The 27,863-nt window shown below is 39.3% G+C and overlaps 1 protein-coding gene across 2 annotated transcripts in view; it reads left to right on the top strand.

Annotated features, from left to right (window-relative positions):
• LOC122662080 (serine/threonine-protein kinase STY46-like) overlaps positions 1 to 26,534 on the top strand; it is a 64,683-nt gene extending 38,149 nt beyond the window's left edge. The window contains exons 8-16 of one of the 2 annotated variants that reach the window (XM_043857638.1): positions 11,322 to 11,497; positions 11,857 to 11,964; positions 18,375 to 18,448; positions 18,611 to 18,786; positions 21,575 to 21,670; positions 25,059 to 25,139; positions 25,275 to 25,328; positions 25,934 to 26,068; positions 26,154 to 26,534. In XM_043857638.1, coding sequence (XP_043713573.1) covers positions 11,322 to 11,497; positions 11,857 to 11,964; positions 18,375 to 18,448; positions 18,611 to 18,786; positions 21,575 to 21,670; positions 25,059 to 25,139; positions 25,275 to 25,328; positions 25,934 to 26,068; positions 26,154 to 26,216 — 963 coding nt within the window. In that variant the 3' untranslated portion in view covers positions 26,217 to 26,534. The remainder of the gene's footprint in view (positions 1 to 11,321; positions 11,498 to 11,856; positions 11,965 to 18,374; positions 18,449 to 18,610; positions 18,787 to 21,574; positions 21,671 to 25,058; positions 25,140 to 25,274; positions 25,329 to 25,933; positions 26,069 to 26,153) is intronic. The other variant, XM_043857639.1, reaches the window with a different exon arrangement.
• The last annotated feature ends 1,329 nt before the right edge of the window (positions 26,535 to 27,863 follow it).

Genomic DNA, 27,863 nt, shown 5'->3' with positions numbered 1-27,863 from the left:
CGAATTTAGGGTTTTTTTCCTATTTTTGGGTAGATCTTCACATGCAAGGAAGAAACTAAGTGTTTTAACATTATATAAAGGTGGGTCTACCTATATGGGAGTTTAATTTCATAAATAACTTCATAATTTTGGTAATTATTCAATTAAACCTAATTAATTAGTTTAGGGTTTATAAATTGCCATCAAGAACAGCAATACAACTTTCAGACTTGGTAATTTCCCAAATTTCAGGTCTTAGAGAGTCAAAAACTGTTTCAAATTAGTCTAATTATGCTCAATTTCACAAACCCAAGCTTGGTCTCCAAGCTTTAATGGCAGAAATTCTTAATAGGTGAACTAGAGATGGAGAAGAAGGGAAATAAAGAGGAAGACAACAAGTATCCAAGGCTTACCTCAGTTATAGGAACAAATTTAGAGTGCAGGCAGCTTTCTAATGGAGATTCTTAGTTTAGCTCCAAGTGTTGAAGACAAGCCTTAAGGTAAGCTTCCCTTTTTTCCCTCTCTTCTTCTCTTCTGTTTTCCTCTTCTTTCCTTCTCTCCCAAGCTGGAACAAATTTCTTTAGCTCCCTTAGACTTGTGAATAGTGATCAATTGGAAAGGCTTTTGATATTTATCTAACTACTTAAGCACTAAGGGGTAAATCTGTCTTTTGGACAGAAATTAGATTTAAACTAATTTCTAAAATAGTTTATAAACCTGAATTCATATTTATTGGTCTATTCTATCCATAACTTGATGCCGGGCGACATTAAAGGTCCTCCGAATACGGGTAATTGTCTGGAACAACATTCCCCATTAGGGAACCGGGTCCCACAGTGACAATTTTAGTAAAATACCCTTCTAACCCTATTTGGTCGTACAAAACGTTATATAAATATATTTTAAATTATACTTACATTGAGTTTAATTAAGGGGGAGGTCCTGCAGTCTGTCCAGCCAGCAGACCCAACACAGGTAGCTCTGGTGCGGGGTCCCACTAAATAAAAATTATTATTCTGCCCCTAATACACTAATTAATTAAAAATACAACATATATACATATAAAATGGGATTCTTACCTGGGATTCGGCCTAAGACAGAGAGAGGCTTCGCAGGCCATCAATCCAGCATGCCAAGCTTATGTGTTGTCTTTTGCTAGACACCTCAGACTCATTTAAGGCCACGGTAGTCGGCTGATCAGAATGCTTTTACAGACGAGTCATGAGATAGGTCTGAATTTCTTAATCAAGACGGCCCACAACTTAGTAGCTAGTATGGCCAAATATTGAACCAGAACCTGAAATCACACAGATTTCAAAAGTTCAAATTTATTCGGAAATTTGACCGGGTTTCACAAAATCTAGAACATACTTTCTCTGGGAGAGAAAGATGCCTTTTGGAGAACGGGCAACTTCAATCCCAAGAAAATATCTTAGCTATCCTAGATCTTTTATGTCAAATTCCCGTCCCAAGAAAGCCTTCAGGTGAGAAACTTCATCTGTATCATTATCAGTCACAACTATGTCATCAACATAAACTATGAGAAGAGTGACCTTTTCTCCCTTTCGCTTGATGAACAGAGTGTGCTCTGCATTACTCTGTTTGTATCCACAGGAGACCATGGCTTTATGAAACCTACCAAACCATGCCCGTGGAGATTGCTTCAACCCATAGAGTGCCCTTTTGAGCCTACAAACTTTCCCATGGGTCTTGTCAGAGGCAAAACCCGGAGGAACATCCATATAAACCTCCTCTTCCAACTCCCCATGAAGAAATGCATTTTTGCATCCAATCGCCAGAGGTCCTGCACCAAAGTTGACAAAGACAAGACAAGAAGACCCGGACAAAGGTTCAACTTCGCAACAGGGGCAAATGTCTCCTAGTAGTCGATCCCATAAGTCTGAGTGATGCCTCTAGCCACAAGCCTGGCTTTATATCTATCCACTGTTCCATCTGGCTTCTGCTTGACAACAAATACTCATTTGCACCCGACTGGTTTCTTACCCGAAGGAAGAACAACTAGCTCCCATGTCTCATTTTTAAGTAAGGCCGTCATTTCTTCCATCATAGCTGCTTTCCACTTTGGATCTGCAATCGCCTCCTGCCATTTCTGAGGAATAGAAATAGAGGAAAGAGAAGAAACAAATGCACGATAGGAAGGAGATAAAGCATCATAGGAAACAACATTGGAGATGGGGTGTTGGGTGCATGACCTAACGCCTTTACGAACAGCGATAGGTAAGTCAAGGGAAGGATCCTTACCAGATGATGTAGCAGGGTCTGGATCTGGATCAAGTGCAGACGATTGTGGAGGTGGTATGATGGTGGTGGTAGTCTCAACTTGTCTTATGCGCTCCCGGGTATATACCTTATCAACAAGGATTAGACTGACTGGTCTACGCTCCCCCTGAATAGGAGCCACTGTAGGAGCTGGTCACAGAGGGCTCCCCCTGAATAGAAGCCGGAAGAATAGCAGACACATCTTCAAAACCCTGATCCTGTTCCCCCTGAAGAGGTGTTTGGAAATAATATGACAAGGACTCATGGAAGATAATATCCATGGAGACAAAAGTACGACGAGAAGGTGGATGTTAACACTTGTATCCTTTCTGGGTCGCAGAATAGCCCAGAAAAATACACCGAATGCTCCGTGGATCAAATTTCCCATGAGGATGATGATTGCGGACATAGCAGACACAACCAAAAACTTTGGGGGGGAACCATAAAGGAGGAGGAACCCTGGAGGAGATCAACGGGGGAATGACCATTAAGGACACGGGTAGGCACACGGTTGATGAGATAAGCAGCGGTAAGAATGGCATCACCCCAGTAGTGAGAAGGAACCTACCGTGCAAACATAATGGCCCGGGCTACCTCAAGAAGATGTCTATTTTTCCTTTCAGCAACCCCATTCTGGGCAGGTGTGTCAACACAACTGGTCTGATGGACAATACCATGTGCAGCCAAATAAAGTTGGAACTAACCCGCCATGTACTCTCTGCCATTATCACTGCGTAAAATGCGCAAGGTGGCATTGAATTGGGTCTGACCCATACGATGAAATAACTGAAAACAGCGGAAGACCTCACTTTTATGGCTCATCATGTATACCCAAGTGACACGAGTATAACAATCAATAAACAAGACAAACCATCGATAACCAGAAAGGGAAGTACAACGGGCAGGGCCCCACACATCAGAATGAACCAAAGCAAAAGGAGACTCACTTCTTTTATTTAATGAAGAATAACTGGAACGAGTTTGTTTGGCCAAAACACAAGCCTCACATAAAAACTCATTCCTATTACAATGCTTAATCAAGTGCGGAAACAAAAGAGACAGTACTAAGGGATGGATGACCAAGTCGACAGTGCCAGAGATGAAGGTTAGGGGACGAGGTGGACTGTAGATGATGAGCTGTAGAGGAAGCCGAATGCAAAGTAGAAGGCTAACCCGGGTCAAGTAAGTAGAGACCACCCTGCATCTTACCACCCCCAATCGTGCGCCCCGCCTCCAGCTCCTGTATGACACAATGAGAAGGGAAAAAAGTCAGTTTGCAGTTCAGATCTCTAGTTAGACTACTAATAGAGAGAAGGTTGGTAGAAAAGGACGAAACATGCAAAATAGATTTGAATGAAATAGTAGGTGAGCAGCGTATGGAACCCTTCCCATTAATAGGAGAAAGGGAACCATTAGCTAGTCGAACATTGTCTTTGCCAAAAGATGGAGAATAAAGATGAAATACATGGGAGGAGCCAGTCATGTGGTTAGTGGCACCGGAATCTATAATCCAAGGACTGGATACAGCCGATGCACATAGACTATTGACTGAAGTACCTGAGGCAAAATTAGAACCAGGAGGGGCAGCAGGTGCAGATGCCATAGTGGAGGCAGCGGAAGAGGCCTGTAGCATGCGACGGAAAGCTAGGAGCTCATCTTGAGTAAGCCCAATGTCAGATGAAGGGGCAGCAGCAGCAGTAGTAGGAGAATCAGCCATATGAGCCTTGGGCTTAAACTTCCCACGGGCTTTCTTGTCCTCAAAATTAGCGAGCTTCCCATGGAGCTTCCAGCATTGAGCCTTAGTATGATAGAGCCTGTTGCAGTGTTCACACTTGACAGGACCTTTAGGGACAGCAGTACCACCATCAGTAGTGGTAAGAGAAGAAGTACTGGAAGCAACTTGCGAGGCGGATCGATCAACAGTAGAGGAATGCAGCATAGCAGCCCGATGAGATTCCTCATTATGAACCAAGGCAAAGGCCTGCTCTAGGGATGGAAAAGGGGACTGCCCAAGTACTTGCACCTGAATAGGATCAAACTCCATATTTAGTCCAGCCAAAAAATCATAGACACGTATTTTGTCAACGTGTTTGCGATAGGCAGCCAGATCAATGGCAGTAGAGGGCTGATAGTCAGAGTAATGATCCAATTGCTGCCACATGTTCTTGAGGGCAGCATAGTATTTGGAGACAGAGAGCTCTTGTTGGGTAGTGGCATTAGCCTTCTTTCTAATCTCATAGACCTGTGCATCATTCCCCGTGCGACCATAAGTCTCTTTGGCACCATTCCAGATAGTATGGGCTGTGTCCAGTAGAAGAAAATTGTCTGAGATATCCCCTTGCATAGAATGGATCAAGTAGGGCATCACCATCACATCATTAGATAACCACTTGTTGAGCTGAGAACCCTCTTCCACTGGTTTAGTTGTTGTCCCAAGAAGATGGCCAGTGAGGCCACGGCCAGCTACTGTCAAATAGGTAGACCGAGACCACTTCAGATAGTTAGAGCCATCAAGTTTGATTGGGGAAGCAAGGGGAAGAAAATCAGTCCGGGGCTGGCCGTCAATGCCAGAAGAGGCCGAAGAAGAATCTGAACCAGTCATTGCAGCAGGTAACCAATCTTCAATGAAGCAGCAAACAGCCAAAAAATATCCAAAAAAAAATTCTAGAATCGACCCCCAATAGAAGAGGACTGTATTGGAGCAAAAAATCTCAGATATGTAGGCTGGGAATGATGTTGAATGAATTCAGCAAGGGTGCCAATCGGATGCAACAGGATCCAGCAGCCCAACCCCAAGATCGATTAATGTTAGGGTTTTGAAAAAAACCCTGAGAAGAGAGATCAATAAGGGGCTGGGGTCTTCAACCACTCTGATGAAGTGAATAGGGTTGAGAACAATATCAAATAAAGATCCCACAATAGAAGATGCAGCCGAAACAGATGTAGAGGCCTGATCTCCAAAAAAAATAGGAATCTTCAAATCGCAGACAGTTCTTCAGCTCCACTCGATCCAAAAAAGAGGCATAAAAAAGGAGGTATGTTGGGGCAGCAGCTAGATCATTACGATCACCTCAGTAATGCTGCCCTAATGGGAGAAGAAGAACCAAAAGAAAGGAAGAAAGAAGAAGGGAAGAAGCTCGATGGAGGGAAGGAGAAAAAAAATCGAAGGGAGGGAGGTCAGTTTTGAAAACCTAGATCAGAGTGTATTTGGCTCTGATGCCATGTTAACAAAACAGAAATTTCGTGAATGGCTTGAATGATCAATGAGATCAGTCAAGCTCTCTATTTATAATAATAATAATAAAAGAGATTACAAAGGGAAACACTGTTCACGACACTGTTCATGGGAACAGTGTCACAGCCCAAATTACAATTCTACCCTTATTCAAAAGTACATAAATAAAGCATAAATAAAATACCAAAAATACCCTTATAATATCAGGTAACACATCTCAACACACCTTTATTACCTTTACGTTTGTGAATCTGCCTGCATAATTGTATCTTTTCTCCAAGGTTCAAAAACTCGTATTTCGGTCAGACCAAAATGATCAAAATATGCCGAAATGGGCTAAATTTCGCCGAAGCGGTGAGTTTTTAGCCAGTATGTTTCGGTTGGCCATTTCGGGGGGTTGGGGAACGACTATATTAAGCTCCGTCACTTTAGGGAAACCTTATTTTTTAGCCTATATAAACATATATTAACCTTTATATTGCAAGAAAAGTCACACAAAGTGATGTAGTCCTAGATTGGTAGATAATCCAACTAGGAGCCAATAACCAGGATCTGACATGAACTGGTAAATCGGGTAGATCAAAATTGGGTTTTTTGGTCAATTAGGGTTAGGGTTTAATAGAACCTAGGGTTTGATGGTAGGGTTAGGCTAAGTTGATGTAGAGTTGTTTATCAGTGAAGGTTACGTTAAGTTTTAATGGGGGGACAGTATGCTGGAATTGAATTGCAGCAATTTAGAGTTAGGTTTCCGGGTTTCTAGGAAGAGAATAATGATGGAATCTAGGGTTTAGGTTTGTCTGTTGGGGCTATAACCAAGATCGAGTTTCCCACTAGGTGTGAGGGAGATTCGGTCCAAGTTTGGATGGATTTTGATGGTCTGATGTGAAGTTATGGTGAAATCACAAAATTAGAAAGTAGAAGAATGAAAATCGAAACATAGGGTTTCAGACAAACCAGTCACCAATTGAATATCAGAGCTGGAATGAGAAGAGAAGATAATGCTTGCAGGCTGTGCTCCAAACCCAGATTTAATAACTTGAAACAGAATTAAGTTGCAGCTACAGGAATCTGAAGAATAGGCAGCTCGAGCTTCAATGGAGAAAACCCAAATCCCAAAGAGCTGTGGTCTGATTCTTCTTCAAGCAGTGATCGATTGGCCTCCTTGAATAGCTGAAGTTAGTCTTCAGATTTGTTATTAATACTCTTGAACAAGCAGAGAAATTCCAGCAATAAGATAGATGCTTCAAGAGATCGAATAGGGTAGAATTGGGGTTGTTCAAAAATTCGGCAGAAGGGGGATGGAAAGCAAGTAGCTATCTCATGAGTCAGCAATACTCAAGTACAAACTTTGTATTTCTTCAATCATGGGCTCAACTGAGCAATTACACTTTATTTATAGCCACAATGGTTGGACATAGAAACTAAAATCAAACTCAAACTAAGACTCAAACTAAAACTAGGATTCCCAAGTAGGATTCAAAGCAACAAGATAGATGCTTCAAGAGATCAAATAGGATAAAACTGGGGTCGTTGAAGAATTCGGCAGAAGGGGGATGGAAAGCAAGTAGCTATCTCATGATTCAGCAATACTCAAAAACAAACTTTGTATTTCTTCAATCGTGGGCTCAACTGAGCAATTACACTATATTTATAGCCACAATGGCTGGACATAGAAACTAAAATCAAACTAAAACTAGGATTTAAAGCTAAATCTCAATTAGGATTACAACTCCAAATAGAACTCAAATAAAAGAGTAAAAGACGAAGTAAAAATTAAATAAACTCTAAACCTAATCCCACGATTTAGTGCTGGTGTAGGGGAATCCCTACACCTACACTACTGCTGGTGTAGGGAAGAATCTCTAAACCTGTGGCTGGTTTTAGACAGCCGATTTACATCACAAAGTGGTGGTTTGGATTTCCACCCTTGGTTGGCGTTATACACTGAACCCTATGTATACCTTGTGTAATATTTCCTATTTTTAAAAATGTTTTAGGAAAAATCGATTAACGTCCCTCTCTTTTCCTTTTGTTTTTCCTTTCTTTTTTGGAAAAATTACTTGTACACCCCATGTACTATGGCCCGATTGCTTGATCACCCCAACTTTTCAAAAAATTACTTGAACACCCCCTACATTTTAAGATTTCTTACAACCGGCCCCTGTCCGTTAGTCAGTCACCTTTTAGTGATGACGTCATGGGTTAAAAAACCATAAATGTCCAAACTACCCTTTAGAGTTGTTTATTCAACTGAAAATTATTAAGTTAAATGACCAATTTACCCTTCTTCTTCCTCCTGCAACCACACTTCTTGCTGCAACCCACCCCTACCCCCTGAACTTCACGCCACCCCCGCTGCTGTCCTCCTCTCCACCCTTCCCGTGCACTCTCAATCATAATTTCATTTTCCTGTACTTATTGTCATATTTTAAAGAATTCAGGAGTTCAGGTAATCCTCTCGGATTACCAGGATAATGAGCAAAATGAGTTTAAACGGTCATAAGCTTTTGTCGCTCACTGCCCTACTTAGTTTAAACTCTTTTTTTTTTTTTTTTTTTTGGTTGAGTTCCTGTAGTGTTTTTCTTGCGAGTTTGCGAGTTATGCCTCGCATTGTGCTTGTTGCCGATCCTTGTGCCACCCACCGGGACCACCACTACCATGTCTACCAGGTTTTTGATCACTTGCCCAACCCAACCTTTTGGCACCTAGGTGCCCCCACCGTAAAATCACTGACCCATCCCAACCTTGTGCCCTTCTCGGATCCAAACACCCATCCCATCCCCTTCCAGTAAAATCAAAGGTCGCGATTTTCTCGAAACCCCATCTTCTCTTAGGTTACCCCACCCCTGTATTCTCACCATTTTAAATTGCCCAATGAGCTACCATGAAGACCAGATGGAGGAATTGGAAGAAGATTCTATCGGAAATTTTAGCTCCTGTAAAACCCCTGAACCGGTTAAGGTGAGCAATGCTGCCTATGCAAGTATCAAAGAAGAGTGGAAGCATAACCTGGTCGGAATGGTCATAGCAGATAATATACCCCACCCAGAAGCTATAAGAGGGTCACTGGTCAAAGCTTGGCAACCTTGCGGCAAAGTGGTAGTGGTGTGATATAGATCCAAGCCTCCTCGAGTTGAAGAAGCCACCCTAAGCTTAGGGTCATAGTAGGAGCCATAGTATAGTCCTATACTTAGTTTTATTTCAGCTTTAGGTAATTCTGTACTTAGTTTTATTTTAATGTGTTTTAATTGAACCGGTTCAAATTGGTTGCATCCAATTGGTTCAATTTAAGTTGGTCTAATTTAAGTGAAGTGTTCCTATTGGCTATTAGGATCTTATATCCTATTGGTTGATGAGGAATCTTCTTAATTTAAGAGTTTTAAGTGTTTTAAGTTGATAGGAATAAGTATGTCTTTTACTTTGAGTTGTTTTAATTAATTCATACTCCTTCCATGATTTTGGAAGAGAGAAGAGTTTAGATTGTATTAGGAATTGGGCTTATGGCCTTATTTTAAATATACAGAATCATGGGAGGCTCCCCCACAGTTTAGTTTTGAAAAAATTCGATTTATGTTGCTGCCTTTGCTGCTGCTGCTCTGCTCCAGTCGTGAGTGCTGCCTTGTGGATCTCAAGGTGAAGGGCTGGTGGATTCCATTGACTCCTTGCATCTGTTCATGATTGGGAGGTCTTCTTCAATCAATCTCTAAGCTGTTTCAATCTGCTGCTTCTGGATCTCTGCAAATCCAGTAAGTTCTTTATGTTTTCCTGCAATTACCTTCTTCTTCATTCTCCACTTAACCCTAATCGATCCCCATAACCCTAATTCCTGTCCAGCCTCATTCCCTTCATCAATCATCACCAAACCTCTTCCACAGCAACCTTATCAGCCCCCTAACACTTGACAGAAATCCCTCTCCCATCTATCCATTAAAACTCTAATCTCCATGAACCTCCATTAAAACCCAAACCCTAAAATACAGATCCCATACTTCCAGCCATCAAAACCCAACCAAATTTCAGTCAAACCACCCTCTCACTGCCGAAGTCACTCGATCCAAAGCCCTTCCCCACATTGTCATCCTAAACCCTAAATTCCCCACTTTTCTTAAAACCAAAAGCCCAAACCAAAACCCTAATCTGGAATCATCTAAAATCTAATTAAACCACATCAATATATTCCTAGACACCTGCCTACCATTACTAAATAAGACTTACCTTCATTACCCTAACCCTAACCCTATATTTTGACCTAATTTCCCAAACCAGCCCAATCGACCAGCTGTTTGACTGGTCCTGGATTACTTGGCTTCTAGTAGGGCTTTACCCTTTCTAGAACTACATTATGATGTCTCAAGCAAATGGCACATTTCTTATCAAGCTCTCACTCAGGTTCGATGTGCACAAAGCCCTTGCAGAGGGATCATGGGTTATACATGGCCACTGGAGAGTAGGACGGCCGCGATGGTAAGGACAAGGGTGGAGAGGAGGATGGCGACGAGGGTGGCGTGAAGTTCAGAGGGTAGGGGTGGGTTGCAGCAGGAAGTGTGGTTGCAGACTTGCAGGTAAGTTGGTCATTTAACTTCATAAGTTTCAATTGAATAACTCATAAGGGTAAAACGGACTTTTCCATTCAACCACTAAGAGCAGACTCACACCGTCAGGTTTCAGGGGGTGTCAAGTAATTGTTTGAAAAGGTTGGTGTATTAAGCAATTGGGCAATAGTACATGGGGTGTACAAGTAATTTTCCCGTCTGTTTTTATTTTACATGCATTAAGCATGATTCCATGTAGTGCAATACTTCATAGTATTGTACACAAACCAATTGAGGGTTAGAAAAGAATCAATTTAATATAATCTAAAAGAGTAAACAACACAATAACCTAGGTCACAAGGCAGGGCAGGGCATCCAAGGCGACGCCTAGGCGATGCCTAGGTGACCTCCCACATCTGGGCTTTTTAAATTTTGTTGCAGTTGGTGTCATGTTCAGGTTGAAGTTATAGGTTCTTAAAAGCAAATTGAAAGAATGCAATAAATTGGAGTCTTTCTTGAAATATTTTTAGGGAAAAAGTTCTCAGTGTGGCCTATGCCAGCACTCCCATGAGTCTATCTCTCTCCTCCCCATGTGAAAAGACACCTCTATCCCCTTGTTTTAAGGAGGAGAGAGATAGACACATGGGAATGCTGGCGTAGGCCACACTCCCATACAGAAAACTGCTTCCCATATTTTTATTATCATTCTTTGGACATAGATTTGATGCTCCTTAAGTATTTTACCTTATATTCATAGCTTCAATATCGAAGCTTAGGTATTGATCACTTGATGTATTTTGCTAATCAAATGAATGGAATCCATGAGTGCTTGTGTGTCAATACATGTAAATTGACGATTATTGATTAGTAAGCCAGATACAAACCAAAGAGTTGAGTATACATTGCTAGGAGTTATAGTCCCTGTCTGTGATTCACTTCTAAATGAATGATAATCTTGCAAAGGATAGAAACCAAAACCCTATTTTGTGTTCTCTCTCTCTCTTCCATATTTATTTTTTTTAGTGGTTCTCTACCTCTATACAATACTCAACAGATCCATAAAAATGTATGCTCCTGCAAGAATTAGCACACCATTATAAATATATCTTAATCATGAACAAGAATAGATTTGTTTATACTCTCAAAATATAATTAAATGTTTATGACATGCTGAAGGCTTCAAGTGCATGGAATTTTGTCTGAGTTTGAAATTGTGGTTTTTATTTTTGGTTCAAATTTCTCTAGCATGGGTATTGCATCTGTTTGTAGATGATAATTGAGAGTTCACTCTGCAGAAGCAATCTTGGTTGAGGCCCCATACCTTGTCTTCTGTCAGCCAGCATGGGCAAACCGGATGTGATCCCATTTCTGATCATGTAAAAATACCTACTGATGGGACTGATGTCTGGGAAATTGATATCAGGCTGTTAAAATTTGAAAACAAAGTTGCATCCGGGTCCTATGGCGATCTGTAAGTTCTCATTATTCTAGATTCCGTGTTCTGATTGTATATAAATTTTAGGTTGTATGAATTCTAGGTCTGTCAATTAATAGATTTGTGATCTGAATCTGATAAGATTCAATCCGATTAAGGTGGGTTTGAACCTTACCCGATTCAGGCAGATCCATTTATTAATATCCTCCAAGTTAAGGGTAGGCCCATCGGAATAGAGTCAAAGGTCCTATAGGATTTGAACTTGCATTCAGTGACATCAGGTTCAACATATTTTGGATTGGATTCAGATCATGCAAATATGTAATAGGATGAGGTTTGTTTCATTTATTGTCAGAGTATGATGATTGCTTGGTTATATCTTTCAACCGATTCAGGTATAAAGGTACATACTATAGCCAGGAGGTTGCTATTAAAGTCCTAAAGCCTGAGCGTATAAATGAGGATATGCAGAGGGAGTTTGCCCAGGAAGTATTTATTATGAGGTTTGTTTAGTTAATATGCTTCTTTTCCTGAGTGGCATGAGTTGGCAGTTTTCCAATTTATTCTTTCATCTTTGGAATAGTTTGCACCATATCCCAACTTGGATTCTTCTGTAATGCTAGTATCAAAACATTATTTTAACTAGTCTAGAAAGAAGTGCAGGCTTCAGTCATGATTTCAAGCTCTGACCAAGCTGAAAGTACAGCCTAATGAATTGGAAAAAATGCTGCTCCCTAATGCGTTTTACTAGTTAAGACTTGAGAGTTCTCGTCATACTAGTCCAAAGAGTTTTTATGTTCTTTTAAACTGGGAGCTGTTTTCCTGATATATCTAATGATTGAACTTGCTTTCTAAATTCCTCTTTTATGGATAAAGTATTCATTTCGATGGATAAATCTTAGTTATTTGTTTCATACTGGGTTTGCACGATCACTGGCTAACAAGTTGCTTTTAATAATAGCTATTGGGATGGCCATTATTACTGCTGATAGCATATCAGTCCTAGGATATACAACTGCTATTCAATTACTTGTCATAATAGCCATTATCCCTTTTTTTTTTTTAAACTATCATCGGCGTTTGGGCATTTTGCAAGAAAATTACTATTGCATACAAAAATTGTAAAATCATATATTCTCGCAAAATGACCGTGAGAAGGAACTAGACGACTTATCTAAAAATTTGAAATGTTAAGATCATTGTCTTCTTTAGAAGTGGTTTCACTAATACAGCCTTGCCAAAGAAAGAAGCCAACTCTTAGGTTTTGACCCCACTCTCGTTTCTTTTCATTTCCTGCAAACAATTATGAAATTTTCTATAGAAATCAAGGAAGTAGAAAGGTGTGCTGATCAGGTCTGATTAGACTAAAGGATCATCCCATTACACTGCATCAAAACAGAACAAAACTACAACACTATACTGGTTTAGAGGCTGATCCCAGCATTGGTCCTTATGATCTAATGATGCTAATGTTGCTGTCATGGATCAAATCCATTTTTGATTTCATTCAATGACAGACAAAATTTCAACCAAAGTTGGAATCCGTTTTTCCAGTTGGGGTTGGGTTTGATCGTTTGAATTGGGGTGGGGGGTCGGGGAAATTATAGATCTCTGTCTTAGGTTGCATTTTGCAGCTCACAGCCTTGCTTTGTCAGAGAGAGAGAAAGAGGGAGAGAGATTTGGAGGTCTCCAGTTGTAAGTTGTGGGATTGTTGGGATAAGGCTCAGTTGTTGTGTATTTGTAAGTTGTGGGATTACTCTGTCCTGAGGAAATAGATTTGGAGATCTCTGACTTAGGTTGTGGACTTGCTTGAGAGAGGTGGGCATCGACAATACAAGAAGGGAGAAAGAGAGGATCCCACTGTATTGAGTGGAGGGAGCAACAGTTGTAACTTGTGCAGTTGTACTTTATGACTCCACTTGCCAGACTCTAGCTTTTAGTGAATCTTTTGACAATTTAGCATTTAATGATAATTTTGTCTCTAAAAGCCCTTCTTGTTTTATACTGAATACTCCCTTTGTCCCACAATGACGATTCCCTTCGGAAAAGCCCAAAGGAGAACTGTTTAATGCTTTTAAAAGCCTATAAAATTTTTCATTATTGCCCTTCATTATTGTTTTAAACTCTCTTTGAGCTGGAAGTAATAAATGAATGTGCAAGAGGGAAAAATAGTAAACTTCATAAAGTCTATTTCGTAATTTCTGAGATGGCCTTTGCCGATGACTTGATGACCTTTTGATCTTCTCCAAAGCTGACTCCTCTTCGATTGTGTGCAATATGTCTTGCTTGTGCCTCTTTGAAAATATGTCTAGCCTCCATGTTAACCTCCCCAAATTCCTGCTTTTCCTTGCTAGTGTCTCTGAGGAGGTTAGTACTAGTCTGAAAGAATTGTTTGTTTTTCCTTGGGCCGGCTGTCGGTCAAGTATTTGGGCCTCCCTTTGATCCATTTTCGGTTGATTGCCCCCCACTGCACCCCCATTCTAGACCGTTTGTGTAGAAGGCTTCATCTATGGAAAGGCAAGCTTCTCTCATATGCCGACCGTCTAGAGCTGATTAGATTAGTTATCCAGTCCTCATATAGCTACTGGTCCGACATTTTGGGCTTCCTCACTCCACCATTTCGAAGTTGGACTCTCTCATGAGTGCCTTTCTATGGAAGGGTTGTGATTCTTCTAGATTCCTGCACTCTATCAATTGGGCCTTTGTCGGCCTCCCAAAAGATGAAGGGGACCTTGGTTTAAGGAGAATCAAAGATGTTAAACATGCTAGTATCCCCAAGCTAATTTGGAAGATAGTGTTTAAGCATAAGAGTATTTGGGTTGTCTGGTTCTACTCCTGCCCCCCTGTGCAAGGATTCTATTTGGACTAGCTCTTGGGTTTGGAGAAAGTTCCTGAAGCTCAGACCCCTTCCCGTGGGGGTCATATCTTCCCAGGTTGATGATGGCTCCTCTACTAGATTCTGGCTGGATCACTGGCACCCTCACGGTGTTCTCCTTCACTCCGTCCAAGACAGAGCTATTTATAGCTCCGGGCATGATAGATTTGGCATGATTTCATACATCATTCGTCAGGGTGATTGACCTACTTCTCCCCCTTCCCCTTCCCCCTCTTTTTCTGCATGTGGAATGCTCTCCTGAGCATCCCTAGAAGGCGCAGGGGTAGTGGTGATATTGTTACTTGGTCTTCTACTCCGTCTGGTCTCTTCAGTGCTTCCTTGGCTTGGGAGCTCATCAGGGCTCAAGGAGGTGTTGACAGTTTGGTGCAATTTGGTATAGTTCAAGAAGCACATCCCTCGCCACAGTTTAACCATTAGGAGGATCTTCACCCGTTGCCTCCCTACTTACCCATTTCTCATCCACCGGCAGATCACAGTCACTCCTCAATATTGCCCGTGTTGGAATGCCATCAAAGAGGTGGACCATCTCTTTTTTGAATGCTCATTCTCCTCCTGATGCAGATTCATCATCGAAATGGGTTTATTTTATTAAGAGTACGTCTAGGGTTGGGTTATATACATGTTGGGCCTTTGATCCCATGGGGTTTCTATGTAATAGGCCACTTTTATGGACCTAAAATATGGGTAATTAGGTTGCATACGGGATTAGATGTTTTAGTCCTATACTTAGTTTTATTTTCATGTTTTTAATGTTTTAAATTGAACCGGTCCGAAGCTGGTTTGAAGCAGTGGTTCAATTTAAGTGATTTTAGTAGTTTGTCTTTTAATTGTTTAGTTGGACTAGATTAGGACTCTATTTTGAGTCTATTTCAGTTTCCTAGTCAGTTTAAGTTACCTAATAGGTTAAGGATTGGGTTAGGCCTTTCCTTTTTAGTGTAGGAGTCTAATTTTGAGTCTTTTATATAAGGTTGTAAGGGGGCAAAGTATTGAACACGAATTTGATTAATAAAAAAAAACTCTTGCTTGCTGCCATTGCTGCTATTGTCCTGCTCTGTTGAGTGTTGCCTTGTGAGTCATATCAAGGTGGAGGGACTGGTGGATCTCCGGTTGACTCTTGCATCTTGTAGACCGGGAGGATCTGTTATAAGGGACTGGTGGATCTCCAGTTGACTCCTTGCGTCTTGTAGACCGGGAGGATCTGCTATTTGTCTTCAAGTTGTTGCCATTGAAGACCTGCAATTACAAGTAAGTAGTTTACGGCTTTAGCAATCACCCTTCTCCTAATCCTCTAAACCCCACCCCTATCGATCCCCATTGCCAATACTCAATCCTTACTACCTTCCTCATCCACCATTAATACCATAGATCCGTTAGAACCCTAAAACCTGCAACTACTCTTCTTCCCTTCTAGAAGGTCACATGCAAGGTGCTTTTCACGAGAATTCTGCCCAGCCAAATCTAACCGTTAGAACCTGTTAAAATTTTGATCGAATCTTCCTCATACCCTAAGAGAGACTCGATCCAAATTTTAGTACCATCCACCCAGCCGATTGTCTGAAATTACACTTTTATCCTTCTCTCCTATCTCTACTAGGAAACCTTCATAACTCCATATTTAACCATCTGATTTAGCAGTAACTTTCAGTAAACATTCCCCTCCACCCTACCCACACTCGACCTAACTATTAATCCCATTCAACCACCTGATTTCCGGTTATTATAAACCCTAGATTCCATTATCTTCCACCTTTCAAAACCCTAACCCTAGCTGCTGCCCAAATCCATCTAACCTATTTCTACCCATCGAAAACCCATAAAACCTAGTTCATTAGACTCCCCTACACCTGCCTAGCTTTACCATATAAGACACATTCCTATTATCCTAATCCTAACCCTAAGATTGACCTAAAATCTCAATTCTGCCCCCATCGAACCAGCAGTTCAACAGGTCCTGATTGTTTGGCTCCTAGTAGATCTCCTATCTATTTAGGACTACATTACCTCCGCAGTTTTGAATGGCCTTCTTGGGAATTGCTAGCCCCGAAGATGGCGAATTTTCCTTTTGATAGAGAGTGGACTTGGGTTGATATGTCCTTCGTCAGGAAATCCTGTTGTCTTCTGTTTTGGTGGTGCCATTTCTCTCATATCTAGTGGGAGTGTAACTTCAGGAGGTGGATCTCCAAGTCTAGAATCTAGATCCCTTCACCAGATCTTTAGTTCCATTCTATTGGGTATGTTATCGGATTGGTGATTTTAAGAGACATATCATATTATATCGAAGAGAAGTAAGATACGCTAGATATGTATGGAAATGGTCAAGAAACATATGGAAATTCTTAGGATATATGCAAAATACAGTTTTGAAGCATAAAACACTGTAAATAAGTAATTTGTAAAATATATCATGTATAACAAAGTATGACGAGACTAGTGCATTCAATTGATTATATATAAAGGATGAGGTTTTGTACATGTACTAATACCAAAGATTTTAGCTTCGTATCGGTACCTTAAAGATACAATACGTATTGGTTATTATCGGTAGATACGGAAGGATACTTAAAACCTTGGTCTTTCCCCTTCTCTTTTACAAACCCATCCCTCTCCCCCCTATAAAGGCTGGTCGTTGTAAGTTGTATTCTTGTATGTTTTTTTCTCTTTCTCCCCCTCCTTTTGGGAATACCTGTTTTTCCTTCTCTTTGTAATAGATTATTTATTCCCCCCACCCCCCACCCAAAAAAAAAAAAAAAAAGTGAGATAGATAAAGAATTTGGGACAGCCAAAATGGGAAAGGACTATCTTTGCAGGACGGTGGAAAAGAATATTTATTTGTTCATAAAATGTTAGACTAATTGAGTAAAAAATTGGGAAAAGAAAACCTTAACAAAATAGTGACCATGATAATATGGTTATGTTGAATGCCATTTTAACCCCCCCCCCCCCAAAAAAAAATTTATATAAAAAAAGAAGTTCAAAAGCCAAAATAGGTTCTATCTTCTATGTAGCCTACCTCATTCACTTGAGAAAAGGCTTAGTTGACTTGGTTGCATCGAGTTTAATGTAGTTAAAGTTGTTTTGACTATAACGATGACCATTAAGGCTACTTGCTGTTTTGACTGTTATGTCATTGTTTTAAGCCTTGTTTTCAATAACCTATCACAACATTGTGATAAAGGGCGTACCCAGTGCATGAGGCTCCTGCCACTGCAGGGTCTGAGGAGGGTCATAATGTACGCAGCCTTACCCCCACAACCACTATCACAGCATTGTGATCATTGACAAAAAGGGAAAATTTTAAAAGTATAAGATTTGCCAAAACCTTGTCTAAGGAACTGAGTTAGACATGATGTTGGCTTATCGGAGACCATAGTTGTCAAGGAGTCATCTAGGCGCTCTTTCTTGGTCCAAGGCGACATTATGCCTTTTTGAAACTTCATGAGTTTACGTTTATGTTTATTGTTTTGTTGTTTTTGATGAATATGCTTATATTATATCCCTATGTTTTGTTTATTATATGTTGGTTTTCCCATATTAGGTTATTACTAGCATAATTATATCATATTGCAGTGAGATACCGTTTGTGTTGCATATAATAAGTGTAATTATATAAAATTATCATTGCTATATTACATATAGTCATATAACGTCTAGGGAGCCTAAGTGATGCCTAGGCACTCCAACGCCTTGGGTCGCCTAGTCACTGTGACAACTATGCCTGAGACCATCATCAACATCCTTGTTCCATAAAATTAGTTAAATCGTATTCACGCTCAAATAATAGAAAATAGTTTTCGCTATCCTTAAATGTTTTGTACTTAAACTATTAAAAGATTTTACCAGACATCCTGTTGTGCATGATTTATTGTATTATTGAATTCCATGTATTCTCAACATGCATTAAATCGTATGCACTTTCCTTCCAATTTAAAACTATTCAAAAGGAAGTTCTTTGTGCATTTTCATACATATTTCTCATACATTTCAGCTTTCTGACTTTCTCCTTTTGGTCCTTTGCAGGAAAGTTCGGCACAAGAATGTGGTGCAGTTCATAGGTGCATGTACCCGACCTCCAACCTTGTGCATTGTAACAGGTAAATAGTCCAGCAGTTGAACATGTATCTCTGCACTGAGTACTGAACATATTTGATGCCCTCTTGAGTTTGATATCATTATGGGCCAGTCCCCCGGCATGATCATTCATCTAACTTTCTTTAATGCTTTGCTTTTGTTTGTTTTATGATTTTCTCATTCAGAATTTATGTCTGGTGGAAGTGTGTATGATTTTCTACATAAACAAAAGGGTGTGTTTAAGCTGCCATCCTTACTCAAAGTAGCAGTTGATGTTTCCAAGGGAATGAACTACTTGCACCAAAACAATATAATCCACAGAGACCTGAAGGCTGCCAATCTTCTGATGGACGAAAATGAAGTAAGAAATTCGCTTAAACATCTATACCACGAGTTTATTATTCCTTTCACTATTTAGTATTCTTTAACATATAGTATTAGGAGACATATTCTTGAAAATTTTAGAGTCTAGTTATTATCGGCGAACATTTTTTTTTTCGCGTTTTGCATTTATTTTTTTCTCCCTCTCTTAAGCATGGAAAAGGTTTCTAGCACAGTGCCATAATGGTTTCCAGCCTGGTGCCTACCTAGTGCTACACGGAGTGATGATTCAGTCATTCTGACATTGGATAGATGGAGAATTCCCTGGAAAGCCATGGGTTGTCAATTTTTGTTGTCTAACTGAATGGACCCCACGTGTAGGCTTTCCTCCTTTTCTCAACCTTTGATGTTCTTTAAATAAATTTTTACTTTTTCAAACAATTCTAAGAGCATTATATTGACAGTGTATGTCTCTACATTTGCGTGCTAAGTGAACTGCCCATGGCAGTTGGCAGTTATAGCTGCTGTGCTGGATATCCACTCCCTTGAATCATCTTGCAAATGTTGCCTTTTATTCATATTTATTCATTTATTTGGTGCCTGTGTTGTAACTTTAAATTTTCTTGTCAATATGTATAGGATTTACATGTAACAGTTCCTAATCGGTCCAGATGTTGGAATGCTATTGTACCAACTGCTCCCTGTAATGGTTTTAGTAACAATTGGGACTCCTCTTTGCTGAAAAACGTTGAATTGGTCAAATACCATTCAAACAGCCTTCTTGAACCAATGATTAGATCATTGGGCCTTGGGTCTCAGGGCTGAGTGTAGCACAAGAATAAAGGCAAAATTTAAGAGCTATAGGAACCTGGTATGCTTTTTATTCTTATTTATTATTTAACTATCTGACTGTTCTGAAAAAATGGTCGGGCTGTTAAATCCATTTCAGCCATTGGATGAAACAGGTCCACTTTCCATTGTGTTTACAAACATCACTTCGTATTTACGTGATCATTATCTTGGCAACAATTGTTGTTCAGAATCTGCGGTTTTGTGCATTTAATCATTGGATCAACTATCAAGTGTCTCACAGTTCGAATCTTTATAGTTGAGTGTATAATAGAGTTTAGTGAGAGATGCAAGTAAATGGAGAGAAACAGAAACAATGGAGGGAGCAGAGTTTGAGAGCAGTCATCGACCTCCTCTCCTTTATATATTATTTACTTAATGAAGTTACAACTTTACCCTTGTAAACTCTGTTATTGTCCCCCATATACAATTTACCTCTTTGTACCCAGACTTCCCTCACTAACTATTGTAACACTCCCTCCCAAGTTGAAGCATGGATATCACAGATGCCCAGCTTGTTTAATAAATTATGGAAGTGTGTGGAAATTCCTTTGGTTAAGGCATCAGCCAATTGTTCTCTTTGTTTTGACAAATGGTGTGCAAAGGCCATCCCAATTGGAGTTTTTCCTTTACAAAATGATGGTTGACTCCAACGTGTTTAGTGCAGTCGTGCTGAATGGCTTTGCAATCACAATATAACCCATGGAAACAAATCTCGGTGGAAACTTGAAGTTTTGACTGAGATGTCTCGGTTTCATAGGAGTCCGAGACGAGATATTCTAGGAGTTCAAAAATCCCATGGTTTCGACCTGTTTCAACAAAGTTTCGACCATATTTTGGTAATTTCACAAGTTTCATCCTGAACACCTAATATAAATTCACTTATCCCCATCGAAACTTGAGTAAACCTGGCTCGAAACCAGGACAGACACTTATTTATGCCAAATATCATTTAAGTTACTTAAGATATTATTTACAAATAAGCAAATACCCCCTATTTGAATCCAATAAAAATAGTTAAAAAATCAACCCCCCAGTTCAAGAACAAAAATCCAGGCGGTGGGTGCAATTTTCAAGTTTTTATCCTTTCAAATATCTTTTAAGCTACTTAAGATATTACATTTGCTTGCTGCTAGATTTTTGGGGTTATGGACCTTTGACTGGTTGATAAACCATGCTTGGAGCAATCTAAGATTTTTTGCTTGCTGCTAGATTTCTTCACATTTATGGGGGATTAAACAGATAGCAATTTGTCAAGTCTTGGTTTTCTACACTCTTGCAAGACAGTTGTGGTCCTTAAAAAAAATACCCATTTTTCTTTTCTGAACTTCCTCTCTTGATTTTATGTTTTTTAAAATTTAGCACAGATATGATGTCAATGTGAAAACATTGTCAAAAAACTGAGTTAATATACAGAGAAAATCAACATGGAGCGTTGTTCTAAAACAAGAAAATCAAAGTTTTTCAGGAATCTAAATTAAGTTGTTATTGGTTGTGGTAAAGCTGTCAACAGTAGATGTGGCAGTTGTGGATAAAAATTTGATGGCAATGAATTCTAATACAATGAAGTGCCCTTTCTGTTTGAACTGAAGATGCAATTTCAGTTTTCTGAACATTGGTTATGGCAGATGTTGAAATTTCTGCCGGTGTATCATACCATCATACTAATTAAATCCCAGTAGGTTTTTGTGTCTGTTTGTGTAAACGGAAATTGTTTGGTGTATTTTGGTCTATATATGTCAAAATTTCCTACTATGCTTCATCATTCAGCCCTGTTTAGATTAATTTTGATCATTGTGATTGCATCTTGTCTGGAACAACACACTGTTTTCTGCTCACAACTGTGTGAATGTCGTCTCTAATCTGTTGTAAAAAATAACTGTCATTTTGTTGAGATCAACTATCTTTAGAGCTGCAGTATGTTTAAGGCATTTCTGTTTCCATAGTTTGTCTAAACTAGCAGAAGCTCTGTGGTTCAGGTTGTCAAGGTTGCTGACTTTGGAGTTGCCCGGGTGCAATCTCAGTCAGGAGTGATGACAGCGGAAACTGGAACATATCGTTGGATGGCTCCTGAGGTGAGCAGTTTGTTGACTTCATTTTTGACTTACAGTCTATTTTCTTAGTTGTGTGTTGCAGCTTTACTGAAACTTTAAAGCTTCCTACCAATAATTTCAATTTGATTTGATTTTTTTTTTCCGGGGGGGGGGGGGGGACAGGATTTGGGTTATTTACATACAGTCTGAGTGATTAATTTGAATTCAATAAGTTTATTACACTTTCTAAAATAGACAAATTTCCAAAATTACCCCTCAACCCCACTCCCACCCCTCACCCATCTTCACCTCCACTTTCGCTTCCACCTCCGTCGGCCCTGTATTGCATTATAAAACACACAAAGTAAAATTTAAAAAACATAAACCAAAACCCTACATCAAATCCTAATCACTAAAGGGGAAAGGGCAGCCGCTGAAGGCAGCAAATCTCTCAATAGCTCAAATCTTATTCTCTCCCTCGAGCCTTCGATTCATTCCTTCATGGCTGGAAATCGTGCGTTCAGATCCTCTCTCTTTCTCTCTCTCTTACCCATGTATGTGTGTGTAAATATTTTTAATTTGATAAAAGTTTTTGGGTTGGGAGTGTGGACTGTGGTATTGGGATTCTTCTAAGATGTTATATGCTGGTTTGATCAAGGCTATTCTAGAAATTAAAAGATAGATTCTAGAAACAAAATACAAAGAAAGAAACATTGAAGAGAAGTGTTGTGTTTTTTTTGTTTTGAGAAAAAAACTGTAGCGGCCTTCGTAGAAAAGCTGAATAACACAGAAGACCATAAAACCTCTTTCTTTCTACTCAAGAACACAAAATGCTGAAGAATCAACAAAAGCCAAGTACCCATTGCAAAGAAACTGAAAATCAGGGAGAACAAGAAAGGCTTGAAGCGTCTAATAACTTGCTAACCCATAAAAACAAAAATCTGCCCAAATCAGAAAACAGAGAAAACACAAATGGAGAAACTCAGCAGCAGGAAAGAGGAAGAAAAAAGAAAGGGTCATTTAGGTCAATCACGGCCAACCCGACCCTACCCGGCCCAATCAGGGTCAATCAGGTCCGGGTCGGGCTAGGGTATACCCTGGCAGGGCCGGGCCTGGGTTGAGGGATTGTAAGGCCCTGACAGGGCTGGGCTGGGCTTGGGTCCAATTTAAGACCCCTAGGGTTGGGTTAGGGTTAGGGTTTAGGGAAAACCTGACCCAGCCTGGCCCGTTGACACCCCTTTCCACACCCGCCTATGCGTTACTCTCCGGCCCCCTTGTCTCGGTATTATTGTGGCTCTATGAACTTACCATGAAACCTTTCAGGTGAATGAATGGATATGAGTTATCCTTCATTTTATATTGGTCAGTAGAATGAAGAAACAAAGATTTGGGAAATTGAGCGAAGGATTTCCTCCATTTCTTTATATACATAGGTGGCTACCTCCAAAGCAAAGTGCACTTTCCTATAAATACAACACATCTCTGCAAACACATTCTTCACAATTCAAAAACAAGTGAAAACGCCTCTCTATCTGTTTCAGAATCGATGGCTGTTTCTTATAAACACCTTTCTTCTCTTAATGTTGAGCTGAGAATTGAAGCCAAAAACCTCGAATTCATATCAACAGGGAAGCTTTTCGTTAGATGCTATCTTTGCACAGGAAACATTAATGAGAAGCAGGGAGGGGAGGGAGGGAGTGAGTAGAGGTGGCGACGACATTAGTAGTGGTGGTGGCGGCCACGGTGAAGGTAGAAGTCGAAATAGAGGTGAAGATGGATTAGAGATGGGATGAGATTGAGAGGGGTAAAATTAGAAATACACCTAAATTAGGGTAGAACTAAAGCTCACAAGGAACCCCAAATGAAACTTTTTAAAAAATGGGGCACCCCGAAGGTACTTTTATCAAAGATTGGGCACCTAAAATGTAATTTACCCTTTTTATTTTACTCTTTTAGTTTCAAAACTATCCCCTCCTCTCCTTTATTACTCCCTACCCTTCTTTTTGAGTCACTTCCAAGTCTAACCCCCATTAATAAATATAATCCCCACTTGTGTCCTTTTCTGTTGAGTTACCCAATAACCCTCTCAAATTCTGGTTTATTACAGGTTTCCCATTTCCCTTAAGAACTTGTGATAAATTACAGAATTTGTCACTCCTTTGTAACTTGGGTATTTGGTATTGGGATGGCCCCATAGTGAACCCAATAGGGAGTGTTTAAGAATTCAAGAAAAGTGTCATTAGATCAAGTAGGAAGAGTTTAATACATTGAGGCAAATGCAGATATGCAGTAAGCCCATTACCATCAAACATGGATTCATAAATCCTAATGGCAAATCAAATCCATTTCATCAAGGGGAAGTTAGAACAAGACATCATTTGTGTTCTTTTTATCACTTCCACACAGCAATTGGCAGATTTGTTCACTAAAGGCTTATATAGTAAAGTTTTTCATCTAATTATTTCCAAGTTGGACATGATTGACATCTATGTACCAACTTGAGGGGGAGTGTTGTAATTTGGGGTACAAGGATATTTTTGTCTTATTTTATCCCTTAGGGGTATTCTTGTACTTGTGCTTATTCTAGAACATTCTCTAGTCTATTATAAATAAAGAAGGCTGTGGACATAAGGTCACAAGCCATTATTCTCTAATTCTTCAGAAGAAAAGAAGGAAGAAGAACAAGGAGAAGAAGAAAGGTATCACTGGGGACGGGGAGGAAAGAAGAGGTGAGAGGGGGGAGATCGCACAAGCCACAAAGGTGCTCAACCAAACTCAAGCTTCTAAGCCATTATCAAATCTGTCCATCCAACAATAGTTTACAGATATAAATAAAAGAAAATCAAAAGACTCCTAACTGGACTTTAAAACTGAAACAAACTCTAAAACAGACTTTGAAACCAACTACAACTAATGTTATCCATCTTTCTAAAATAAAGATAAAATAAAATGATATTATCCTCCCAAATAAAATATATTCCTAAAATGCTACTGGACCCAAAAAACCAATTGGACCCGGTTCTCGGTCTGGGTTATCAAACAGACTCGGCCCGGTCCAAGGAAGTGCTCTGCATCATATGGTAGGTGAATCTGAATGGTGATGTGCTGACTGATTCAAAATCTTTTCGGTTTCGAAAGCCATACAATTTTCTTGTATTTCAAACTGTTTTTACCATTGTACTGAATGGGTAGATAAAGAACTTAGTTTTATAATTATAATCAGTTTATTTAACCCCAAGGAGGGGGGTGGGGGTGGGGTAGCTCAGTTGATAAGGAGCAACACGTCAAATTAAGAGGTCATGAGTTCAACTCTCCTTGGGGCCTAACTATAAAAAAGATAAAGAGCTTAGTTATTTGTTTGGGGAGAGGGGGGGGGGGGGTTAATGGTATTTCCTTGTCAACTAAAATTAATCTGTGTTATGCATTGTAGGTCATAGAACACAATCCGTATGATCACAAGGCTGATGTGTTCAGTTTTGGAATCGTGCTTTGGGAGCTGTTAACAGGGAAGGTAATATTGCTATATATATGGCACTGGATGGAGTTTCACAATTGTCTTGTGCACCTTCCTTTTCCAAATTGATCATGTTGCATGGCATTCTCTACTTTATTAACCAGACTTTATTCATTATGATTGATTTTCCAGATCCCATATGAGTTCTTAACTCCATTACAAGCAGCTGTAGGTGTGGTGCAAAAGGTATTCATTTTGCCATTCTCTGTGATTTGTACACATGCAGTAGAATGGATCCACTCTTCACTGACTCACTGTTTTAAACTTTATTACTTAGCTTTCTTGTTTTTTCATGAAAGCTGATTTTGTTGAGATAAATCAAATAAAAATAAACCAGGGCCTTTCACCTATACACTTCTCTTTTAAGTATAAAATGATAGACCTTTGTCATATCTTTGCTCTACCTGGGTAATATAGCTTATGGGGTCAGAGCAAACCGACCATAGATATAAAAAATGGAGGGGGGGAAAATGAATACTTACTAAGGGAAACAAGTGTCTTAAATTGATATTGTTTTTGTGTGAAATAGTAAGATGAGAATCTCAATGCTGGACATCCAATACCATCTTAATATTGAAAATTCACCTTGTTAAAGTCTTTCAGTCCACCACCATGTGAAGCTTCCATTTGCACCTTTTTTAAGAAATTTATATTTGATGCTGAACATAACTCCAGTCATTAAGATATACCTCCTGAATAATTTTTTTTATTCTGTGCCTTGTTGGCTGGCTAGATGGAACATTTTGACACCCAAAAATATAACGTTTCACTTCTAATGACATGATTGTCAGGGTCTACGGCCCACAATTCCAAAGAACACTCATCCAAAACTTGTGGAGCTGCTTGAGAGATGCTGGCAGCAAGACCCAAGCTTAAGACCTGACTTTTCTGATATTATAGAGTTTCTACAGCGAATAGCCAAGGAGGTTTGTACTACCAAAAGGACTAATATAATCCCTTGTTAGAAATTTCCATAACCCTGATGTTAATGCACCCATTTCTGTTGAACAGGTTGGAGATGATGAGAAGAGATCTGGTGGATTATTTTCAGTTCTCAAACGGGCTCAGCACTGACGTATGGGGATGGGGTTGTTTATAATGTCTTCCTATAATCAACTAGGTGATTTCCCATCTACTTTTGTCATGCATTGTACAGTAATTTTTTTTTTAATAATTGAATAACCTCAATTGTAGTAGTCATTTTTCGTTTGGTTTTATTGGTCACATGTTTTAAATTTATTTTTTTTCACCTTTTCAACTTTATTTTAGTTGGTCTAGTCCATCACAATTTATGGTTGGCAGGGCTTTAATTGTAACTGTGTAGGATGCATGGAATCACTAGTTTTCGTCACATGTTTTAAGTATCCTTGAGCAAGTTGTTCACTAGATTTCAATAGTATTGCTACATTTTCTGTAATTTATTTATTTGGTAGAGGCTGTAAGTTTTATTTTGGTCTCTCAGTATTGGAGTGAATGATCAGAATCAACCCATCGAAATCTTCTATTTTGAGGTGGATTCCATCCATTTTTGCAGAGCTGTGGTCATCCGAGCCAAAATTGGTGATAGCGTCAACATTGTTTATGTAATTATTTTGGTCTGCATTTGACATGTAGTCTTGGATTATGGCATTGGATGCTGCGTTTTTTATACATGAGCTTGTTAGTGTTTGCCTTGCGAAATGAATTTGACTATTTCCATTAGGATTTATGAATCCACGTTTGATGGTAATGGGCTTACAAGGTATCTGTATTTGGCCCAGTAACAAGTAACGGCCCATTTTCTTTAACTCATCCTACTTGAATTCTTCCTATCTGATTTTTTTTTTTTTTTTGGATGAATAAAAAAATTAATTACTTAAGAAAATAAAGCAGTTTCAACATAAGTTTTTATGGAAGCCAAGATTGAATATAAGGATAAACATGTTTAAATTTGGTTAAGCAAACATAAATTTACAATTCTAAGAATTTATGTTTTCTATTTATGCAATGCAATGTAATTCTTGGAAATAATTTCATTCGAAAATATTTTCGTATGGAATTGGAATTATCTCATCATACCCTTATTCTCACTATTGAGAATAAAAAGATCCTTCTACTTGTGGAACACAAGTTTTGGTCTGAAAAAAGATTTCTTACCACAATAGCGTGGTGTGATTCCAACAATAAATAAACTGGACATCTACTCATTGGATCTTTAAAACCCTTGAGCATAACTTTAGGGAAGACCCGTTGAAACTATGGTCTCGTAGCTCAAGATATTCTAATCTTAAGTGGTCTGACCCTAATAGAATAATTAGATTCTAATCCATGAAATTCAATTAAAATAATTACTGGAGAAATGACTCATTAACGAAATAGTCCCTGTTCTAGTCCTGCCTTCATGGTAAGGTACGAGGAAAAGCCAAAATGGTTATCAATTATGTAAGGTTAAACCAAAACCTTGAATTTGATGGATATTTCTTTAGTCGAAAAGATGTTTTAATTAATCAAATCAAGCATGCCAAATATTACATTAAGTTTGATTGCAAGTTTAGTTTTTCACAAATAAAGCTCACTGATGAAGTGAAACCTCTAATAGCTTTTAGTGACCCATCATCATTATCAAAGGATCTTTATGCCCTTTGTTCTTTTTAATTGATCGTCGGAATCTTTTCTGATCGTAAAGATTTTTGTGTGGTATAAGTTGATATATTAATATTCTCAAATACTTTAGAAGACCAT

Source organism: Telopea speciosissima, chromosome 5 (genome assembly GCF_018873765.1).
Source record: "Telopea speciosissima isolate NSW1024214 ecotype Mountain lineage chromosome 5, Tspe_v1, whole genome shotgun sequence".
NCBI classification, from domain to species: domain Eukaryota; kingdom Viridiplantae; phylum Streptophyta; class Magnoliopsida; order Proteales; family Proteaceae; genus Telopea; species Telopea speciosissima.
The sequence above is the reverse complement of the archived record's forward strand: the minus strand, read 5'-3'. Positions and strand labels throughout refer to the sequence as shown.